Source organism: Urocampus carinirostris, chromosome 8 (genome assembly GCF_059441175.1).
Source record: "Urocampus carinirostris isolate Australia breed hairy pipefish chromosome 8, RoL_Ucar_1.0, whole genome shotgun sequence".
Taxonomy (NCBI): Eukaryota; Metazoa; Chordata; class Actinopteri; order Syngnathiformes; family Syngnathidae; genus Urocampus; species Urocampus carinirostris.
The window spans coordinates 42,753,019-42,770,030 of NC_142356.1; the positions used below are offsets into that span (position 1 = coordinate 42,753,019).

Consider the following 17,012-nt stretch of genomic DNA (forward strand, 5'->3'; position numbering starts at 1 on the left):
CGCTGAGTGTTCGGTCGCCTGTTTTCTTACTGTGACGCAAGGGTTTTAGTTTCACAAAATTACGCCAAGATAACCTTGTATGTAATTTTAAACGTTAGATTAAAAATATTAAAAGGGCAATCGTGCTATGAGAAACGATCATCGACCAGAAACACTTGGGAGACAAAAAAACAATGAAACTAATATAGTCAGTACGTACTATTATCGAGGTTAATGTCAGCGAGCTGACGTTTACAATACAGTATTTCGCGTATGTGACTCGAAAAAGGCTAAAAATGAATAAAGTAGCATCTGTACAACGTAAACAGGAAATTTAAATATTCGCTCACCCTTTTCGTTTAAAATACAAATAAGATAAAATAAACTGCGTTTATAATACTTTAACTCGCTAATGTGACACAAAAAAAGCAACTACAAAATGTACACCCCCAGCATTTTGAGATGGGGAAAAAAATCTGTACATATATTTCCTTCATTATTGACCAACAACAAATTGAGAACTATTTTATTGTAAAACAAATGTCTATCAGAAATTAAACACACTATCCAATGTATACTTAAGTTAATTTGAATTCAATCGGAAATTAGAATATTCTCCCACTCTTTATGAATAAAAATATATTCACACACATTTCCTTCATAATAATAATAATAATTTCCTTGTATTGTCATTCTGTGTAACAATGTACACAGAACGAAATGTTCATTGTTGACTGCCAACAAATTTAGCATCACTTATTGCCAATAGAAATGTTCAATAGATATAAATCACAAAACTAATGTATACATGTAGTAATTTATTTATTCATTCATGAAATTAAGTTACATAACCAACATACATTGTGGTAATTGCACCTCTCCAAACAGACGTGAAACACGTGTATATAAACTGATGAATTCAACCTTCTGGCATTCCTATCAGTATGTAGTAACTACATTGTATGGTTCATTTCAGTAAAAGAAACGTATCTCCTCCACGGAAAACAATGTTTCAAAATGACATGGTAGACATACAATGCAGTATATAAATGTATTTCTTTAGATACAGTACATCATTTATTTTTGTTTGGGTATTAGAGAACAAAGGAAAACAAAAAAATAAAACAAAAAACAGGTCTTAGAGTGAACTTAAATTGGAACTCATCATCTTAAACTCTCTGATTGTTAGTTTGTTTCAATTTTTTCAAACCACCTCCCAATGCAAGAAAGTTTAACCCCAAACATATTGGAATTTGAAGAGTAGAAAAATAATATGTATATTTTTATTAATTGCTGACATGATCCAGGGGTCAGCAACCTCATTTGCAACTTCAGTTAAGCGCCACCAGAAGATTTTCTCTTCTTAGTCAACAGGGGGGGCTGGTGGTTCTCTTCCACCTCTCTGCCACACACAAAAGACAAAAAAAGGCTAATGTTAACTTTCTACGCCTAAACCGCTAAAGGTCCCCGGTTTGAGACCAGGTGGAAAACATGTTGGCCTGAAGAGGGATGGGCGCCACCAGGCTGTACTTGCCCAAGACACACCACAAAAAATGGTGCCGCTATGATCCTAGTGGTTAAGGATCCAGCCAACCAACCAGCACAAAAATGATGATGATGATGATAATAATAATAAAAATAGAAAAATATTAACTGAAATCATATACTTTGAATATTCTTCCAAGATGATTACTGTTTTGGTCGATATGAATTGCTTAGATTAGAAGGATTTTACATGTGGACAATGCCGAAATAAGTAAGGAATCATTGGTCAAAAAATTATTAGGCAAAAGAAGACTTTCTTCCATGCAATTATATCCACAAATCCAATAATGATAAAGTAGTCCCTTTCTTTACACTGTGAAATAGGATGGTTTTCAGACCCTCTTTACGGAATTCTTCCCTCTATACAACAACAAATTCTATTGGTTTCTTAGTGTCTGTCATGAAAAAGAACACGAGTTTTTGGCTTAACTACCTCCCCTAATGCTTTTCTCTTAATTCAGTTCAGGATATCGTGCTTCATAAAGACTTAGCGAGTTGGTGATACAATACTGTATTTTTTTGTCCTGTACTTATCTGCCATATTGGTCCAAAGGCTTGAAGTAATGCTAAATGGAGGAGATAAAACATAACTACAGAAACAAAGTTTGTGATTAATAAAATATGAAAAAGGCACATGAAAACCTACGCTCGCTAAGTTGCATAGCTGTAACCAATAAACAAGACAATTATGATATAAAAGGAAGCAATTAAAGCAAATTAAGTTGGAAGTTTTAAAATCAGTTTTAATTTTTATCTGCTATCTTCTCGGCGGGCAGCACGGCGGCGCAGTGGTTAGCGCGTGTGCGGCACAGTTCTGAGATCGTGGGAACCTCCTGCGTGGGTTCAAATCCAGCTCCCGACCATACTGTGCGGAGTTTCTATGTTCTCCCCGTGCTTGCGTGGGTTTCCTCCGGGCACTCCTGTTTCCTCCCACATCCCAAAGACATGCATTTCAGGTGAATTGGTCGGTCCAAATTGTCCCTGACTGAGCGAGTGAGTAGTCTGTCCCCGTGTGCCCTGCGACTGGCTGGCAACCAGTTCAGGGTGTCCCCTGCCAGATGATTGCTGGGATGGGCTCCAGCACCCCCGCGACCCTACTGAGGATAAGCGGTGCAGCTAATGAGATGAGATCTTCTCCGCTTCTGCATCCACCAGCCACCGCACTTTACCAGTTTGAGTCATATAACACACAACTTGAATCAAATGTATATGTATATAACATGTATATTTATTCATAGTGCTATTTAATTGTTTGCATTTATACAACACATAAGTTGTAATTATTATATATAATTATGTTCTTCCAGTGTTTTTTATCTGGAGTACCACGGGTCAGAGTTAATTACCACAAGTTTTTATAGTGACAGCTTTTGTTGAGTATGGTAGGAAGAAATACTAATAAAATACAAATTGACACGCAAACAATTGCGAGTAAGTAGCATTATTTTACATACAACACCTTGTTATAATAATTTATTTACCGGATATGATTAATGTAAAATGTGTTTTGATTGTCAAGGGCATGGTATCCACATAAGCAACAGCTTTTTCCTGTCAGCCCTTTTTGTTCCTTCTGTTTTCTCAATTGTTTATCAAATAGGTTTATTTTCAATTCATTGTGACATTGTATTTGATGAACAGAGGGAAAACATGTTAATGAATGTATCACTCCCCCACTATAAAGCAATTTAACCTTGCAATCTCCTACCTCAGAACGGAATAATGTTGTATCCCGGGTTCTACTGCATAGGTGTTAAATATGCGGCTCGCACCGAATCAAGCCCGCCAAGGGTTTTGACCCGGCCCCCAAGACAATGCTGGGAGAAGCGCAAAAAAAGAGCTGCTGTTTGAAATATGTCCACTTGATGACACCAAAGCTAGGTTCAACTCGCAAAGACACTCAAGCTGCATTTCTTTCTCTGTCTTTTTCTCCCCCTGTCTGTATCTGTCTCTCTATTTGTCTTTTTCTCTCCCCTTTTCCCTATTTTCTCTCCCTCTCATACTATTTATTTCTTTTTCTCTCTTTTTTTACATCTCTTATGGTATTTTCTATTTTTCTCTCTTATTTATCTCTTTGTCACTCTGTCTTTCTGTCTCTTTTTTTGCTTCACCCTTTCTCTTTCACTCTGTCTATCTGCATCCCTTTTCCCTCTCGCTCTCTCACCCTCTTTTTCTCCTATTTGTCTCTTTCTCTCTCTGTCTCCATTTCTCACAATTTCTCTATTTCTCTCTTTCTTACTTTGTCCCCCTCTCTCTCTCTTCCCCTTGTTTTTCCTTTCTATCTTTTTACTATATTCACTTATCTTTTTTTTTCCTTGCTTGCTGTCTTTTTCCCTCTTTCTTTCCCTTTTTCCCTCTTTCTTTCTTTCTTTCTTTCTTGTTCCCTCTATCATTCTCCTTTGTTTGTTCTGTCTCACTCTCTCCCCCGCTCTTTCTTTTTTCCTTGATTTACTAGTCCGGACCCCACGAGTTTTTTTCTACTATATGACTCCCAAGTTCAAATGAGTTTGACCCCCCCCCCCTGCTCTACTGTATTGTGACTCGATGAGGTAACATGTTCAAAACGCCTTGTTCTTTTGTTCTTACCAGATTTCAATGGATGCCTAATGAGTCCAACTTACATTGTGAGGTTCGAGGGGTTTTTCAGTGGTGGAAGAACCTCTGAGAGAAGCGGGCCGTAACAAAAAGAGAATCAAAGAGAGTAGCATCCATCCCAATAAAAGCATTGGGAAAGTGATCCCCTCATCGCCCAATGGCAAGCCCCCGCCAGGCCCGGGCACTGAACAAAGAACATACGCGTTGGCACTCACATGACGGCAATATAATACATCAAAATGCTATACGCACGTTCCAAAGGGCATTGTGTGTCTGTGCAGTAGGCCTGAGAATTTCGGAGCTGAAAAAAATAAAAATAAATAACAAAGGTAGTGAGAAGTATTGAATCCAATTGAATTGACTTTATTACCATTTTTAACAACACTGTGAATCATTGTATGCAACAAGATTAGACATGGCACTCAAGGGTAAACATGTAATAAAGACTTTCCATCCATCCATTCATTTATTTATTTATTTCCTGCTCCCATCCCAGGCATCTCCAGTCAGCGGGGAAGGGACAGTAACATTTATTGGGTAGTCTTACATGATCTTTTTTTCTTTGTGTATTTTCATACATGTATTGACTATTTGGACAACACCCTAATGCACTTTGTAGTGTTTGTTTGAACATATTAATTTTCCTCTGTGTCTTTTGCATCTTGCCATACAAGTTAGACCTGTAAGGAATGACAAAGTGACAGCAGTTACACTTTCATCCAGCAATACACAGAATACGTATTAGAAAGAACCATTTTTATCTCAAGTAGAAAAATTAGGCCAGTCTACAAGCACTACCCCTTAAATATTGCCTATCAGAATATTACTTTTATTTTATTTTTAACTTTCAAGTTTTTATTGCATGTTTATGCTGAAGAGCCATGTCTAATTTTGTTGTACACAAAGAACACTTCACAGTTCACAGTTCCTTAACCACCGAGCTAATTAGTGAATCTGGATTTTCCGACAGACACATTGCATTTATTGGTCAGACATCGATGAAGTCGAAGAAAATGACAGATCCTTTTACCACACAACGTTACATACTTTTGTTAGTTTTATTGTTCTAAAGTTTAGCTCTGTCACGCAGAAAATACAGGAAAATTTTGAGTTGAATTTAGGACTTGTAAACAAAACGTAAGACCTTTTAAAGGCCTTGATTTGCGGTTCTTAAATTTAAGACTTTTTCAAGTTGTTAAGACCCTAAAGGGACCATGTTAAAATAACTAACCGCAAACTTCCTACGTAACAATCCTCACCATTTCAGTCTTCTAACACTTTTTCAAACCTTGCAAGCAAAGTGCAAATAAATCCTACGTCCTGGAAGGTAATGAATGAGCAGGAACTAGGATGTTGGCTCAGTTTGTCTAGGAGACATGCCAAAATTCTTTGCGGACACTCACCAGGTTAATGAGGCGCCTCATGGCCGACTCGTAACTACAGATGCATTCGCAAGGGTTGAATCCCCCTTCCGCCATGTTTCTGAAGTTGATGGACACCTACTAAGAGAGCAGAAATGATCCAAAAAGGAAGCAGCCGAGAACTCTGATTGTGTCACCGAAGCACAGAAAAACACAATGGGAGGAGACTTCTAAATTCAGAAGTGTCAGTGCTCAATATAATCATCTCTAACAAATACTTGTCAGATAATCAACCACACATGACTGCCATAAATGCTAACCAGTGTTGGGCATGTTACTTTGAAAAAGTAATGAGTTATAGTTACTCAGTACTTCTTCCAAAAAGTAACCGAATTAGGACCTGAACGACTCTATAGTAAAAGGAACTAGTTACCAGGGAAAGTAACTATTTACATTGTTGTAAGGATCGTATTCTTTTTCTGAGCAGTATTCGAGTCAGTTAAATAGAAAAGAACAGATGGGTAGTAGTGTTATAGTACCTTATAATATGTATTGCATCTCGCCAGCAACAGATTTATTTTAAACTTGAAGTGCAACATATATGAACAGCAAACAATATAATGAAATGAATCAGCAAGTACATAAACACGCACAAAACATACGTAAACACACACAAAAAACAAACAAAAATGTACGTAAAATCGCACAAAACGTATGCAAGCACGCATTTCAATGGATGCCTAATGAGTCCAACTTACATTGTGAGGTTCGAGGGGTTTTTCAGTGGTGGAAGAACCTCTGAGAGAAGCGGGCCGTAAAAAAATAATTACCGTATTTTCCGCACTATAAAGCGCACCTAAAAACCTTTATTTTTTTTCAAAAGCTGACCATGAGCCTTATAATACAGTGCGCCTTATTTATGGATCAATTTTAAAATTGCAAAGTTTTCCAACTAACTTGCAGCCGCCGACCAATGTGTCAATCATCATTTGAATCGATCACTATTGGCTAAAGTTATTCAGAGGTCAAAGGGCGGATCCTTATCATTTACAGGCTGGCATTGGCTTGAACGGCGAAACAAAGCCTGCAATTGTCCGAAAAAGATGAATGTGTATAGCACGTGGCTGACGGCATAGAGAAAGCATTTTTTTCTATTCTGTATTTGTAAATATTTTCTTCTCCTGGATTTACTACCTTCACGGATATAAGAGGACATTGGCTGCACATTTTTATGAACACAACGACTTCGGTGAGCTACTCCGGGTTTTATATTGTCCCTGTATCTTGTTTCAGACTGAACTCGATGTTTCTGTGATAAGCGGTGCAGATAATGGATGGAATGGAGTGTCTATTTTTAAATTAAACTCAATTCCAAGTGTTTATTGTCATATGCACAGTAAAGTTGCGAGCGAAAAAAAAAATAGATACTAAGGAATGGTTGGCATTTCTTTAATCCCAAGACTTTAACCTTCCGAATGATGGAACGATGCATTTGAGTGACATCGTACGGACACCGCATCTGCACGTGTTCTCGACACGTATTTGAGTCTTTGCAAGCTTTCGAAATGTTAAGGGGGTAATAAGTTTGACTGAACTATCTGACTGTTTTGTCGACGTTCCCATTGTAGCGCCTTATAATCCGGTGCGTCTTATGTATGTCAAAAATAGGACCAAAAACTATTTTTTCGGGGTGCGCCCTATAACCCGGTGCGCCTTATAGTGCGGAAAATACGGTAGTTAGATTCCACTGTTACTGAAAAAAATGGCGTTATGTAATGGCTTTTTTTTAGTAACAGTGGAATCTAATTTTTTTCCGCCATCATAACGCCGTTACCGTTGCTGACGGTCAATAGCGTCATGTACGTTTTTGTGCGTGTTTGCATACGTTTTGTGTGTTTTTAAGTACATTTTTGTTCGTGCGTTCAATTATGTTTTATATGTTATTTCTCACGGCGTAATTACCAATATTGATGCTTATGCATACACACCAACAAGAATCCGTGCTTTAACTTCTCACAATAGCAGACAGGGGAACCTTAAAAAGTCATCAACAAAACCCAGAAAATCATTGGCAGCTTTATGTCCAGTTTAAAGGACATTGCTGGTTATCACTACCACAGCAGAGACGCAAATTATATTTGGGACTCCTTTCACCATTGGCCACCAGAGTTGCTACAAACGCTGCAGATCCCTTAAAAAAAGACAGGCAGAGATGGGTAGCAACGAGAATTAAATTTACTTGAGTACGTTTTGGGACATTTTGTATTTCTGGGAGTGCTATAAAATCCATTTACTTTTTACTTTTGCTGATCCGCAGGTTCGAGAACGTTCTCCATTCGGGCCCCGGTGCTGTGGAATGCTTTTCCCCCCGCGATTCGATCTGCAACCTCAGTGGAATTTTTCAAATCTAAGCTTAAAAAACACTTCCATTCTATAGCATATGAATAACCTATATTTTATGTTGATAATATGTGTATTATTTGCCCTCATGTAGGTTTTAGATGAGGGGATGGTCTCATAATAGTCTGTAGTTTGCAATTGGCTTTGATCCGTGCAGCCTTTTGAGACTCTCTGTGATTAAGGGCTATTCAAATAAACATGACTTGAGTCAATTTGATTTGTGAAGAATAAACTGTACCCATATTCCGCTACATTAGGCAACAGTGAACCCTTAACTTTTGAAAAGATTTGTATTCTATTTCTATAAATGCTTGCTCTATTTTATTGCACTCTTTTTGTTGCCCACATAACTGGAACATTATGCACTTTTTTCCCCAATCCTCAAATTTAAAGTGTCATCAAAATTCAATTTCTTCATTGAATTTCTTTACTTTTATTAGAACTATTAAACAATCCGTAATTCATTGATATAGTTAATTTGAGGCGGTATCATACAACAGAGTAGTCAGGTCATTTTCCACAGTATGTGCTGCATTCAACTAAGTCATTTAGAAAGTAGGCTGATAAAGATACATACAGCAAGTAATGTGTTCATTACAAGGCTTAAATAAGGCTTTTAATATTTCAGGTTCTTAAAAAAGTTTTGATCTGTTATTTTGGTCCAATACGGCTCTTTCAACATTTTGGGTTGCCATATCCTGGGCTCGCTTGTTGTTCTTAGATTTATACTATGATTATCGTATTGTTTATTAAAGTACTTGAATTTACCTGGATTATTTTAATCTATTTTTAAATACATGCAATGTATACTTGATTCAATAGACTTAGATGATTTGATGCTCTGAATGAATGGTTGTCTAAAAAAACAAATAGGAGGTTGCAACAGTACTTTTTCACCAAGTACATTTTTACTTATAGACAAGTAATTATTTGACTAACCAATTTTTATTTCTACTGGAGTCACATTATTCTAAAGTAACTACTTTTACTTAAGAAAATGTTGGGCCATTCTACCCACCTCTGCTAATAAGTTAAGAGGCGGTTTCTTCCCCATGGCTATCAGAATGAAAGAAATATCGAGTAATGATTATTTTTTTTTTCTGTGAAGGGTAACTACGAAAGGTGGCAGCCGGTTAACAATTAAAACAACAAAAGATGCTTGCTTCTGTAATATTTAAAGCAAGTTTTGCACATAATAATAAAGTTCTCATGTAACCGGGATAACTCCTAATATAACAAAGTTTGGGGGCTCTTGAACAATTAAACAAATAAATAATGGGGCAAGGAACAGACGCAGGACAAAAATTGCAGGTTAACTTACTTTGTTGAAGAAAAATGCAAATGTTCCGAATGTTTACTTGAGCAGAAAATGATCTTTTTGGTGTGTCACATTGTAACAATGTTTGCAAAGTTACTCTTCTTTACGACGCACATCCGGGAACCCAGAATTGGTAGAGAAAAATTGAAAAGTATCTCATTGGTCGAAAACTGTAGACGTCATGCCACTTGTCCAATCATAGTCAGGCACGAGAGGTCACTGAACACGCCTCAGGCAAACAGATGAAGAGAATATGTAAACGAGCTTTAACCTTGTGCAATTTAAAATAATTATAATAATAATAATAATAATAATTTCCTTGTATTGTCATTCTGTGTAACAATGTACACAGAACGAAATGTCGATTGCACCTGACCCGTTGTAGCGAGCCGATGCAGCCGCAGCCAACAGAGGGCGCCGCCGACCACTTTTTAAGTCTTAGGAATGACTCGGCCGGGGCGCGAACCACCGACCTCCCAGTCTCAAAGCGGGCGCCTTACCATCTAGGCTACTGAGCTGGTATATAATTGAACAATTACTTAAAATAACGATGTATTATGAATGCATTCACATTATTGATCATGTTAAAAAAACGGTCTACATCATTACAGAAGTGGGGTTACGGGGGGTCCATTAGCTTCTGCCAATGACACCCCCATCCGCACATACAGGACACGAACAGTGGCCTTGTGTTTTGGGGGTCAGAAGTTTACATGGGACTTTGTCACTGCGGATATTGCTTTTCCTCTTCTTGGTGCAGATTTTTTGTGTGCCAATGGACTACTCGTCGATGTGAAAAATGTCCGCCTCGTTGACGCATTGAATTTCTCCTCTCTTGCGTGTGTCCGCGACGAAGGGATTTTTGAGGGTCTCTCCACATCTCTCTTGGACGGTAATATTTACTCCTCGCCGAATTCCCCAGTCTGGCGAAGCTCACCTTCTCAGCCTCCACAACCAGACATGGGGTTGAGCACCACATTGAAACCAAGGGGCCCCCGGATCATGCCACGGCCCGACGACTCAATCCAGACAGACTGGCAGCTGCTAAATCCGAATTTGCCAACATGGAACGTCTCGGCATCATTCGCCGATCAGACAGCCCCTGGGCCTCACCACTACACATGGTCCCGAAACCAGGCGGTGTCTGGCGCCCATGCGGGGACTATCGCCGCCTTAACGAGGATACCATGCCCGACCGTTACCCAGTCCCACACATTCAAGATTCTCTGCACACCTGGTAGGTAAACTTCTCTTTTCCAAGGTGGATATAGTGCGGGGATACCACCAACTGCCAGTGCATCCCTTAGATATACCGAAGACGGCCATGATAACTCCATTTGGGTTGTTCGAATTTCTCAGGATGCTGTTTGGACTGACAAATGCCGCTCAGTCCTTTCAAAGGCTGATGGATTAAGTGCTCAAGGACATGCCTTTTGTGTTTGTCTACCTGGACGACGTCCTTGTTGCCAGCTCCTCAGAAGAGGACCACTTGGAGCACCTCAGGGACCTCTTCACCAAGCTCAGTCAGCATGGCCTGATTATAAATCCCGCGAAATGTGTTTTTGGCGTACCCTCCATCAACTTCCTTGGGCATCTCATCACCAAGGATGGGGCTTCCCCCCTACCGTCTAAGGTAGAGGCCGTCTCCACCTTTCCTCAGCCGCCAACAGCACGGGGCCTCAGGGAGTTTCTCGGCATGGTGACATTCTACCATAGGTTTATTCGCCGAGCCGCCTATGTCATGCGCCCACTCTACGAGGCCCTGAAGGGTAGGTCACCCAATCAAGCTGTTGAATGGACCGCTGAGAGGACCAAGGCATTCGAGGACACAAAAAGCGCACTATGCCAGGCAGCCATGCTGGCTCACCCAGCCCCCGGAGCCCCAGTCGCACTCACTACAGACGCATAAAACCTTGCAGTGGGTGCTGTGTTCGAGCAGTGGGTTGACAATGCTTGGCAGCCACTCGCCTTTTTTAGTCGCCAGCTGGTCCCCAGAGAACGTAAACACAGTGCATTCGACAGAGAATTACTTGCCATCTGGTTGGCGATTCGCCACTTCCGTTTCATCTTGGAGGGCCGTGAGTTCATCGTCTTTGTTGATCATAAGCCTCTTACGTTCTCCATGTCCCAGACGTCCGAACCGTGCCAGCAGCGCCAGCTGTCATTCATATCGGAATACACGACTGACATCAGGCACATTGCTGGGAAGTCCAACGTGGTTGCTGATTGCCTGGCCAGAGCAACCATCAGCGCTGTGCAATCGGGGCTTGATTATTCCAGTATGAGTGTGGACCAGGCTTTTGATAACGGCGTCCAAACGCTCAAGAGCTCAGACACTGGTTTGCGGCTGGAGGAGGTTACGGTTGGAGACTCGGGGGCCAAGCTGTGTTGTAACCTCTCCTGGGTTGGCATAGGCCGCTTGTTCCTGCTGGCTGGCGTCTGACTGTTTTTGGGGCAATACACGGCCTGTCTCATGCTGGCAGGAAAGCATCCATTAAGCTCGTGGCCCAGAAGTTTGTGTGGAAAGGGATGAAAAAGGACGTCCGGGACTGGGTCGACTCATGCGTGGCATCTCAACGCGCCACAGTGCACCGTCACATCAACGCCCCATTGGAACAATTCGCCATCCCCGAACGGAAGTTTGACCACGTTAACATTGACCTGGTGTTCCCACTGCCCCCCTCACACGGTTTCACTTACCTCCTGACGATGGTGGACAGGACGACCCGTTGGCCTGAAGCGGTTCCGCTGACTTCCGCCTCAGCTGTCGATGTGGCCCGGGCGTTCATCAACACATGGGTCGCCCGTTTTGGACCCCCTGCAGACCTCTCATTTAACAGGGGCACAGTTCACCTCCGAGGTGTGGAACACGGTTGCCGAGGGCCTGGGAGTCAAACTTCACAGCACCACTGCCTACCACCCCCAGGCTAACGAGTTGCGCGAGCGGTTCCACCGCTCGATGAAAGCGGCCGTGCGCGCCGGCCTGACCAATGGGGACTGGGTCGATAAGCTACCCTGGGTCATGCTGGGACTGAGGACCGCTCCCAAAGAGGACCTTCAGTGCTCTTCAACTGAGTTGGTTTACGGTCAAGTGCTGCGGGTGCCAGGTGATTTCATCCCAGACCCAACGAGACCCTGGGCCGCATCCAGGGAGAAGTCCATCTTGCAGGTCACTGCGCGAGCGTTTGTGCCTATCCCCACATCGCGACACGGCAGGCCAGTTTCACGGGTTCCCTCCAACCTGCGCTCGGCTGGTTTTGTCTTCATTCGGCACGATGCCCACCGCGGACCATTGCGCCCTCCCTATGATGGACCGTTTAAGGTCCTGCAGCATGGTGACAAGACCATGGTCGTGGACATTGGTGGTAGGCCAGAGACTGTCTCTTTGGACAGGGTTAAGCCTGCCCACATGGATATGTCCAAGCCATTGGAACTGGCCCAAGCCCTACGGCGCGGCCGTCCTCCTGGGGCACGACCCTTCGGCCCCGTGGGTACCCACTCTGACCCTCCGCCCCCATCACCTATGGGCTCTGCAACTAAATCCACAATCTCTCACCCACCCTCTGTTCCAGCTCCTTGTACCCGCAGTGGCCGGGTCAGCATCCCAACCAGGCACAGAGACTTTACTATGGGGGAATTCTGGGGGAGCTTGTGTAGTGGGTTTTACATAATTCACCCATGGAACCATTGTTCCGTTAGCGAGTTCCTAGGGGGACTCTTTTAAGTCTGGGTGAAGTTCCGTTTTTCATTCTGCTGGCTCGCGCCACTCTCGTGTTTGTTTTGTAAGTTTCGATTGCAAGTTTAAAGCACCTTTGTTTGACACTCCGCCTACGACTCCCGTCTCTGCCCGCTACAATGTATGCTTTTTAAGTGGTATGGTTCCTGTTGATTGGTGTAGCGCATGTGTGGTGCCATTGTATAAGGGTAAAGGTGATAGGTATGAATGTAGCAATTCGAGAGGTATCAGTTTGTTGTCCGTGCCGGGTAAGCTGTATGGAAGAATCTTGATTAAGAGAGTGAGAGGAAGAACGGATGAGGTGGTGATGGAGGAGCGGAGTGGTTTCAGGAAAGGAAGAGGATGTGTGGATCAGGTGTTAGAAGTATGCAGGTGTGTGAGAATTATTTTGCAAAAGTTAAAGATGTATATTTGGCTTTCATGGACTTGGAAAAGGCGTATGACATAGTTGATAGAGAGGTGTTGTGGCAGGTGATGGTAATGTATGGAGTGAGTGGAAAGTTGTTGGATGCATTGAAGAGTTTTTATGTGAACAGCAGAGCATGTGGAAGAGTAGGGAGTGAGACAAGTGAGTGGTTCCCTGTGTTGACTGGTGTGTGACAGGGGTGTGTGATGTCACCATGGCTGTTTAATCTGTACATGGATAGTGTGGTGAGAGAGGTGAATGCAAGAATATTTGGCAGAGGTGTAGAGCTAATGGAAAATAGTGGAACGGTGTGGCAGGTAAGTCAGCTGTTGTTTGCAAATGACACAGCGTTTATGGTTGATTCTGAGGAAACGTTTAGAAGGTTGGTCATGGAGTTTGGAAGAGTGTGTGATAGGTGTAAGTTATGTGTGAATGTTGGGAAGAGTAAAGTGATGAAGTGTTCACGTGATGGAGTGGGCATGGCGTTAGAAATAAGGTTGCATGGACAGGTGCTGGAAGAAGTTGAAAGCTTTAGTTACTTGGGTTGTGATGTGGTTTCAGTTGGTGGAATGGAGTGCGAGGTATTGCACAGAATGAATCAAGGAAGCAAGGTTTTGGGTGCTCTGAGGAGAGTGATGAGCAACAAGAGTATGAGTATGGATGTTAAAAGGGGACTGTATGAGAGTGTGATTGTGCCGACTGTGTTGTATGGTGCAGAGACTTGGAGCCTGAACGGAGATTTGAGAAGGAAATTAAATGTTTTGGAGATTAAGTGTTTGAGGAGTATGTTAGAAGTGACAAGATTGAATAGATTTAGAAATGAAATTGTTAGACAGAACTAGAGTAGTAGTGGAACTGAGCAAGCGTGTGGATAAGAGAGTACTCGGTTGGTTTGGACACATGGAGAGGATGGATGAGGAGCGAATGTTGGAAGAGGATCTACAGAGCAGAAATAAATGGAAGGAGACCAAGAGGAACGGTATGTCAGATATTTCACTGTACTACCTCATAAGCAGATAATTAGTATATAAAAAGAAAATAATACTTAAAATAGAGTGATGTGCTTTATGTTTTTATTTTCTACAGTGCAATCTTAGACCGCTTTGTTGAACAAATTAAGTTATTGAATGTACTGTGCTATTAGTACATAAAAAGTATATTAAAATCTACTGCCACCTACTGAAATGGATGACTATTACGGTTCCTCGTCTGAAGATTGCCAAAATACTGAATAATGGCCTGATTTTTTGGAAAGATAAAATTGGGCTGATTCCAGCTGCACACTTGACAAGGTCTCATAACACACTAGTATGCCCGACACACTGGTTGAAAAACACTGGTATAACTGACCAATTTATCTTCCACTAATCTTGCTCATCAATCAACTAAAGAATGAATGTAAATAACAAGTGGAAAGGCCTGTAGCCATCCATGACTTCAAATTTTTGCCACAAGAATTAACCAGAATCAACCATTTTTCATTAACAATGAACTACAATCAAAAAGCAATTGAAATGGACAGCTACCATACCATTCATCAATGATATCTCGTTGCAGAAAATATCAAAATTTGAAATAACAGCAGCAAAGCGGAAGGCACGGGAGCGTACACATGCATACACGTACACACACACGCACACACTTCTTTAAAATATTCGCCATCAGTAAATGGTTTTCTGTGTTTTGCTATGCAGTGAACAATGTGATAGCTTGCTTTAGTTGTGGTGTTTTTAGCAGTGACGAAGGTCTTCAGGGTCTGTGTTTGTTTGCCGTACCTGGACACTGCGAGTTTTAATGTCTCCGCCATGTCAGACTCATCCTTGAATTCATGTTCATGTTTCGTCTCCGTTCAGGATCCAAGTCTCTGCACCATATAACACGGTCGGCACAATCACACTCTCATACAGTCCCCTTAATTTTCAAACATTTTTGACGGACAGTGTGCCTTGGAGCTTTGTTATAAATGAAAGTGTACCTTTGTTCAAAAAAGGTTGAAAAACACTGGGTTATACGATTAAAATTTATATCCGTGTTGTATATTTGGACTGGTGCAAAATTACAGCTGTGTTGGATATTAAAAAAAAAAGGTTTTGCGAGTCATTAATCTTGGTGTGGCACACTGATTTCCAGGGAAATTTGAAAGTGGCACTCCACACCAAAAAGGTTGCTAAACCCCTGCTGTAGAGGCTTTGGAGAGTCACGTTACTTGTGAAGCGGCCGCCATATTGGATTACAAGCAAGTACGGAACAATTAGTCATCTTCTAAGGTAAGGATTATTTCTCACATTTAAATATTGATTCAAAATGAAGTCAAGTTGCATTTAATAGTTTGATGTGTTAAAAGGCTGAGAGTCGAATGACTTTTAAAGCGGCCGGCAAATTGGATTACAAGTGAAAAAGAATGAAAACGCTACTAAAAATCCATAATTATAATTCAAAACTTTAGACGTGGATTTTTTAGACGTTATTTGGGCTTAAAATGAGTTGCAATCATACGGCACTAGTCTCTCACACTGCTCTGGTGTGATTTTGGTCCATTCTTCTTCCAGTCTCCTCCACAGTTCGATGATTGTAGTGGGTTTCTTGACCATAACTTTGTCAACAAGGTTCTCTTCTGGGCAGGCCATGCCATTAATTCAATGTTTTCAGCTTCAAGGACATTATTTTCCTGTTTTGAGGATTGTCCAGCATGAAGATTTCAGGCTGATTGGGCAATGAACGCAAGTCAGAAACTATGTGCTGATGAAGACTGTTCTGATGCACATTTGCATTCACTCGGCAATGTAGCTGTACAAGAGGCCTAACTCCTGCTGCAGAAAAAATGCCCCAAACCATGACACTTCTTCCTCCCCACACTTTGGGTTGAATCTTTTTTCAAAGTGTCGCTAAACATAATCAGGGTTCCTTCAGCTTAAAGCAATTGAAATTCAAGACTTTTAAAGACTTTTAGTGCCATTTGAAATCAAATTTAAGACCAAGTCAACAAGAAAACACAATTGAAACACACAAAACAGAAATACACTAATATTTATTGCACACAACACATTGTGCCTCATACACATTGCCTGGCACAGCTTTTGGCCATGGCGAAAAACAATTGTCAAAAAGCCATTTCTCATTAAATGTACACTTTCCCATGGTCCAAAGTGAATGTCTCCGTCCAAAGTTGCTCTGTGTATTGTGGGTAGACCTAAGCCATTCGTCTGCTTGAAGATTAAAGACATTTAAATTCTGATCAAAGCCTTATTTTTAGAATAGTGAATTCAGTACCTTTTAAGACTTTTCAAGGATCTGCGGGTACCTGACACTTCCCACCAGACCCAAATAAATTAATTTTGCTTTTATTACTGAAGTAACCTCTGGACCAGTTCTCCTCTGTCCACATAACACCCTCATTAGCAAAGCTCAGTCGAGGTTGATTTTTTTTTTTTATATAATGGTCACTGCAGTGTGTGCCTTTAGTCCAAATGTTCTCCAACGGCGCAACACTGTATGGCAAGACAAATCCTTAATAATGTTCAGCACTGAACTGGCGAGCAATTCCAGCTGCAGTGTGGAAACAATTACATATTGATGGAAATTAATTATCAAAGTGTACCGTTTATCAAATTGTTACAATTAGTTATCTGACTCTATTAACCAAACACAACCTACATTCACCCAACAATTTAT

The 17,012-nt window shown here is 41.3% G+C and overlaps 2 protein-coding genes across 5 annotated transcripts in view; both read right to left on the reverse strand.

Annotated features, from left to right (window-relative positions):
* Nucleotides 1-784: 784 nt before the first annotated feature.
* smim14 (small integral membrane protein 14) lies at nucleotides 785-9,347 on the reverse strand. 3 transcript variants are annotated; one of them, XM_088341170.1, is made up of 5 exons: nucleotides 9,202-9,336; nucleotides 5,523-5,621; nucleotides 4,372-4,420; nucleotides 4,146-4,303; nucleotides 785-1,381 (listed from the first exon to the last, which is right to left on the reverse strand). In XM_088341170.1, the coding sequence occupies exons 2-5, from the start codon at nucleotides 5,595-5,597 to the stop codon at nucleotides 1,343-1,345; spliced, it is 321 nt and encodes a 106-aa protein (XP_088197296.1). In that variant the 5' UTR covers nucleotides 5,598-5,621; nucleotides 9,202-9,336; the 3' UTR covers nucleotides 785-1,342. The 3 variants fall into 3 exon arrangements, with proteins under 3 accessions (XP_088197296.1, XP_088197295.1, XP_088197294.1); XM_088341169.1 differs by lacking the exon at nucleotides 785-1,381 and adding an exon at nucleotides 2,247-2,444 and having other exon boundaries at nucleotides 5,523-5,618; nucleotides 9,202-9,347; XM_088341168.1 differs by lacking the exon at nucleotides 785-1,381 and adding an exon at nucleotides 2,247-2,444.
* A 151-nt stretch (nucleotides 9,348-9,498) lies between these two features.
* pds5a (PDS5 cohesin associated factor A) overlaps nucleotides 9,499-17,012 on the reverse strand; it is a 44,951-nt gene continuing 37,437 nt past the window's right edge. For both annotated transcript variants that reach the window (XR_015851170.1, XR_015851169.1), the window contains one exon: nucleotides 9,499-9,671. The gene's annotated coding sequence lies outside the window, so the exon portion shown is untranslated. The remainder of the gene's footprint in view (nucleotides 9,672-17,012) is intronic.

Bases quoted from the DNA above. Each gene is read 5' to 3' on its own strand.
- smim14 (XM_088341169.1), bottom strand. From the start codon at position 5,597: ATGGCGGAAGGGGGATTCAACCCTTGCGAATGCATCTGTAGTTACGAG. The intron at 4,421-5,522 runs GTGAGTGTCCGC...TATTTTTTTCAG, and splicing joins TGAGGCGCCTCATTAACCTG to CTCCGAAATTCTCAGGCCTA. The intron at 4,304-4,371 runs GTGCGTATAGCA...TTCTTTGTTCAG, and splicing joins CACACAATGCCCTTTGGAAC to TGCCCGGGCCTGGCGGGGGC.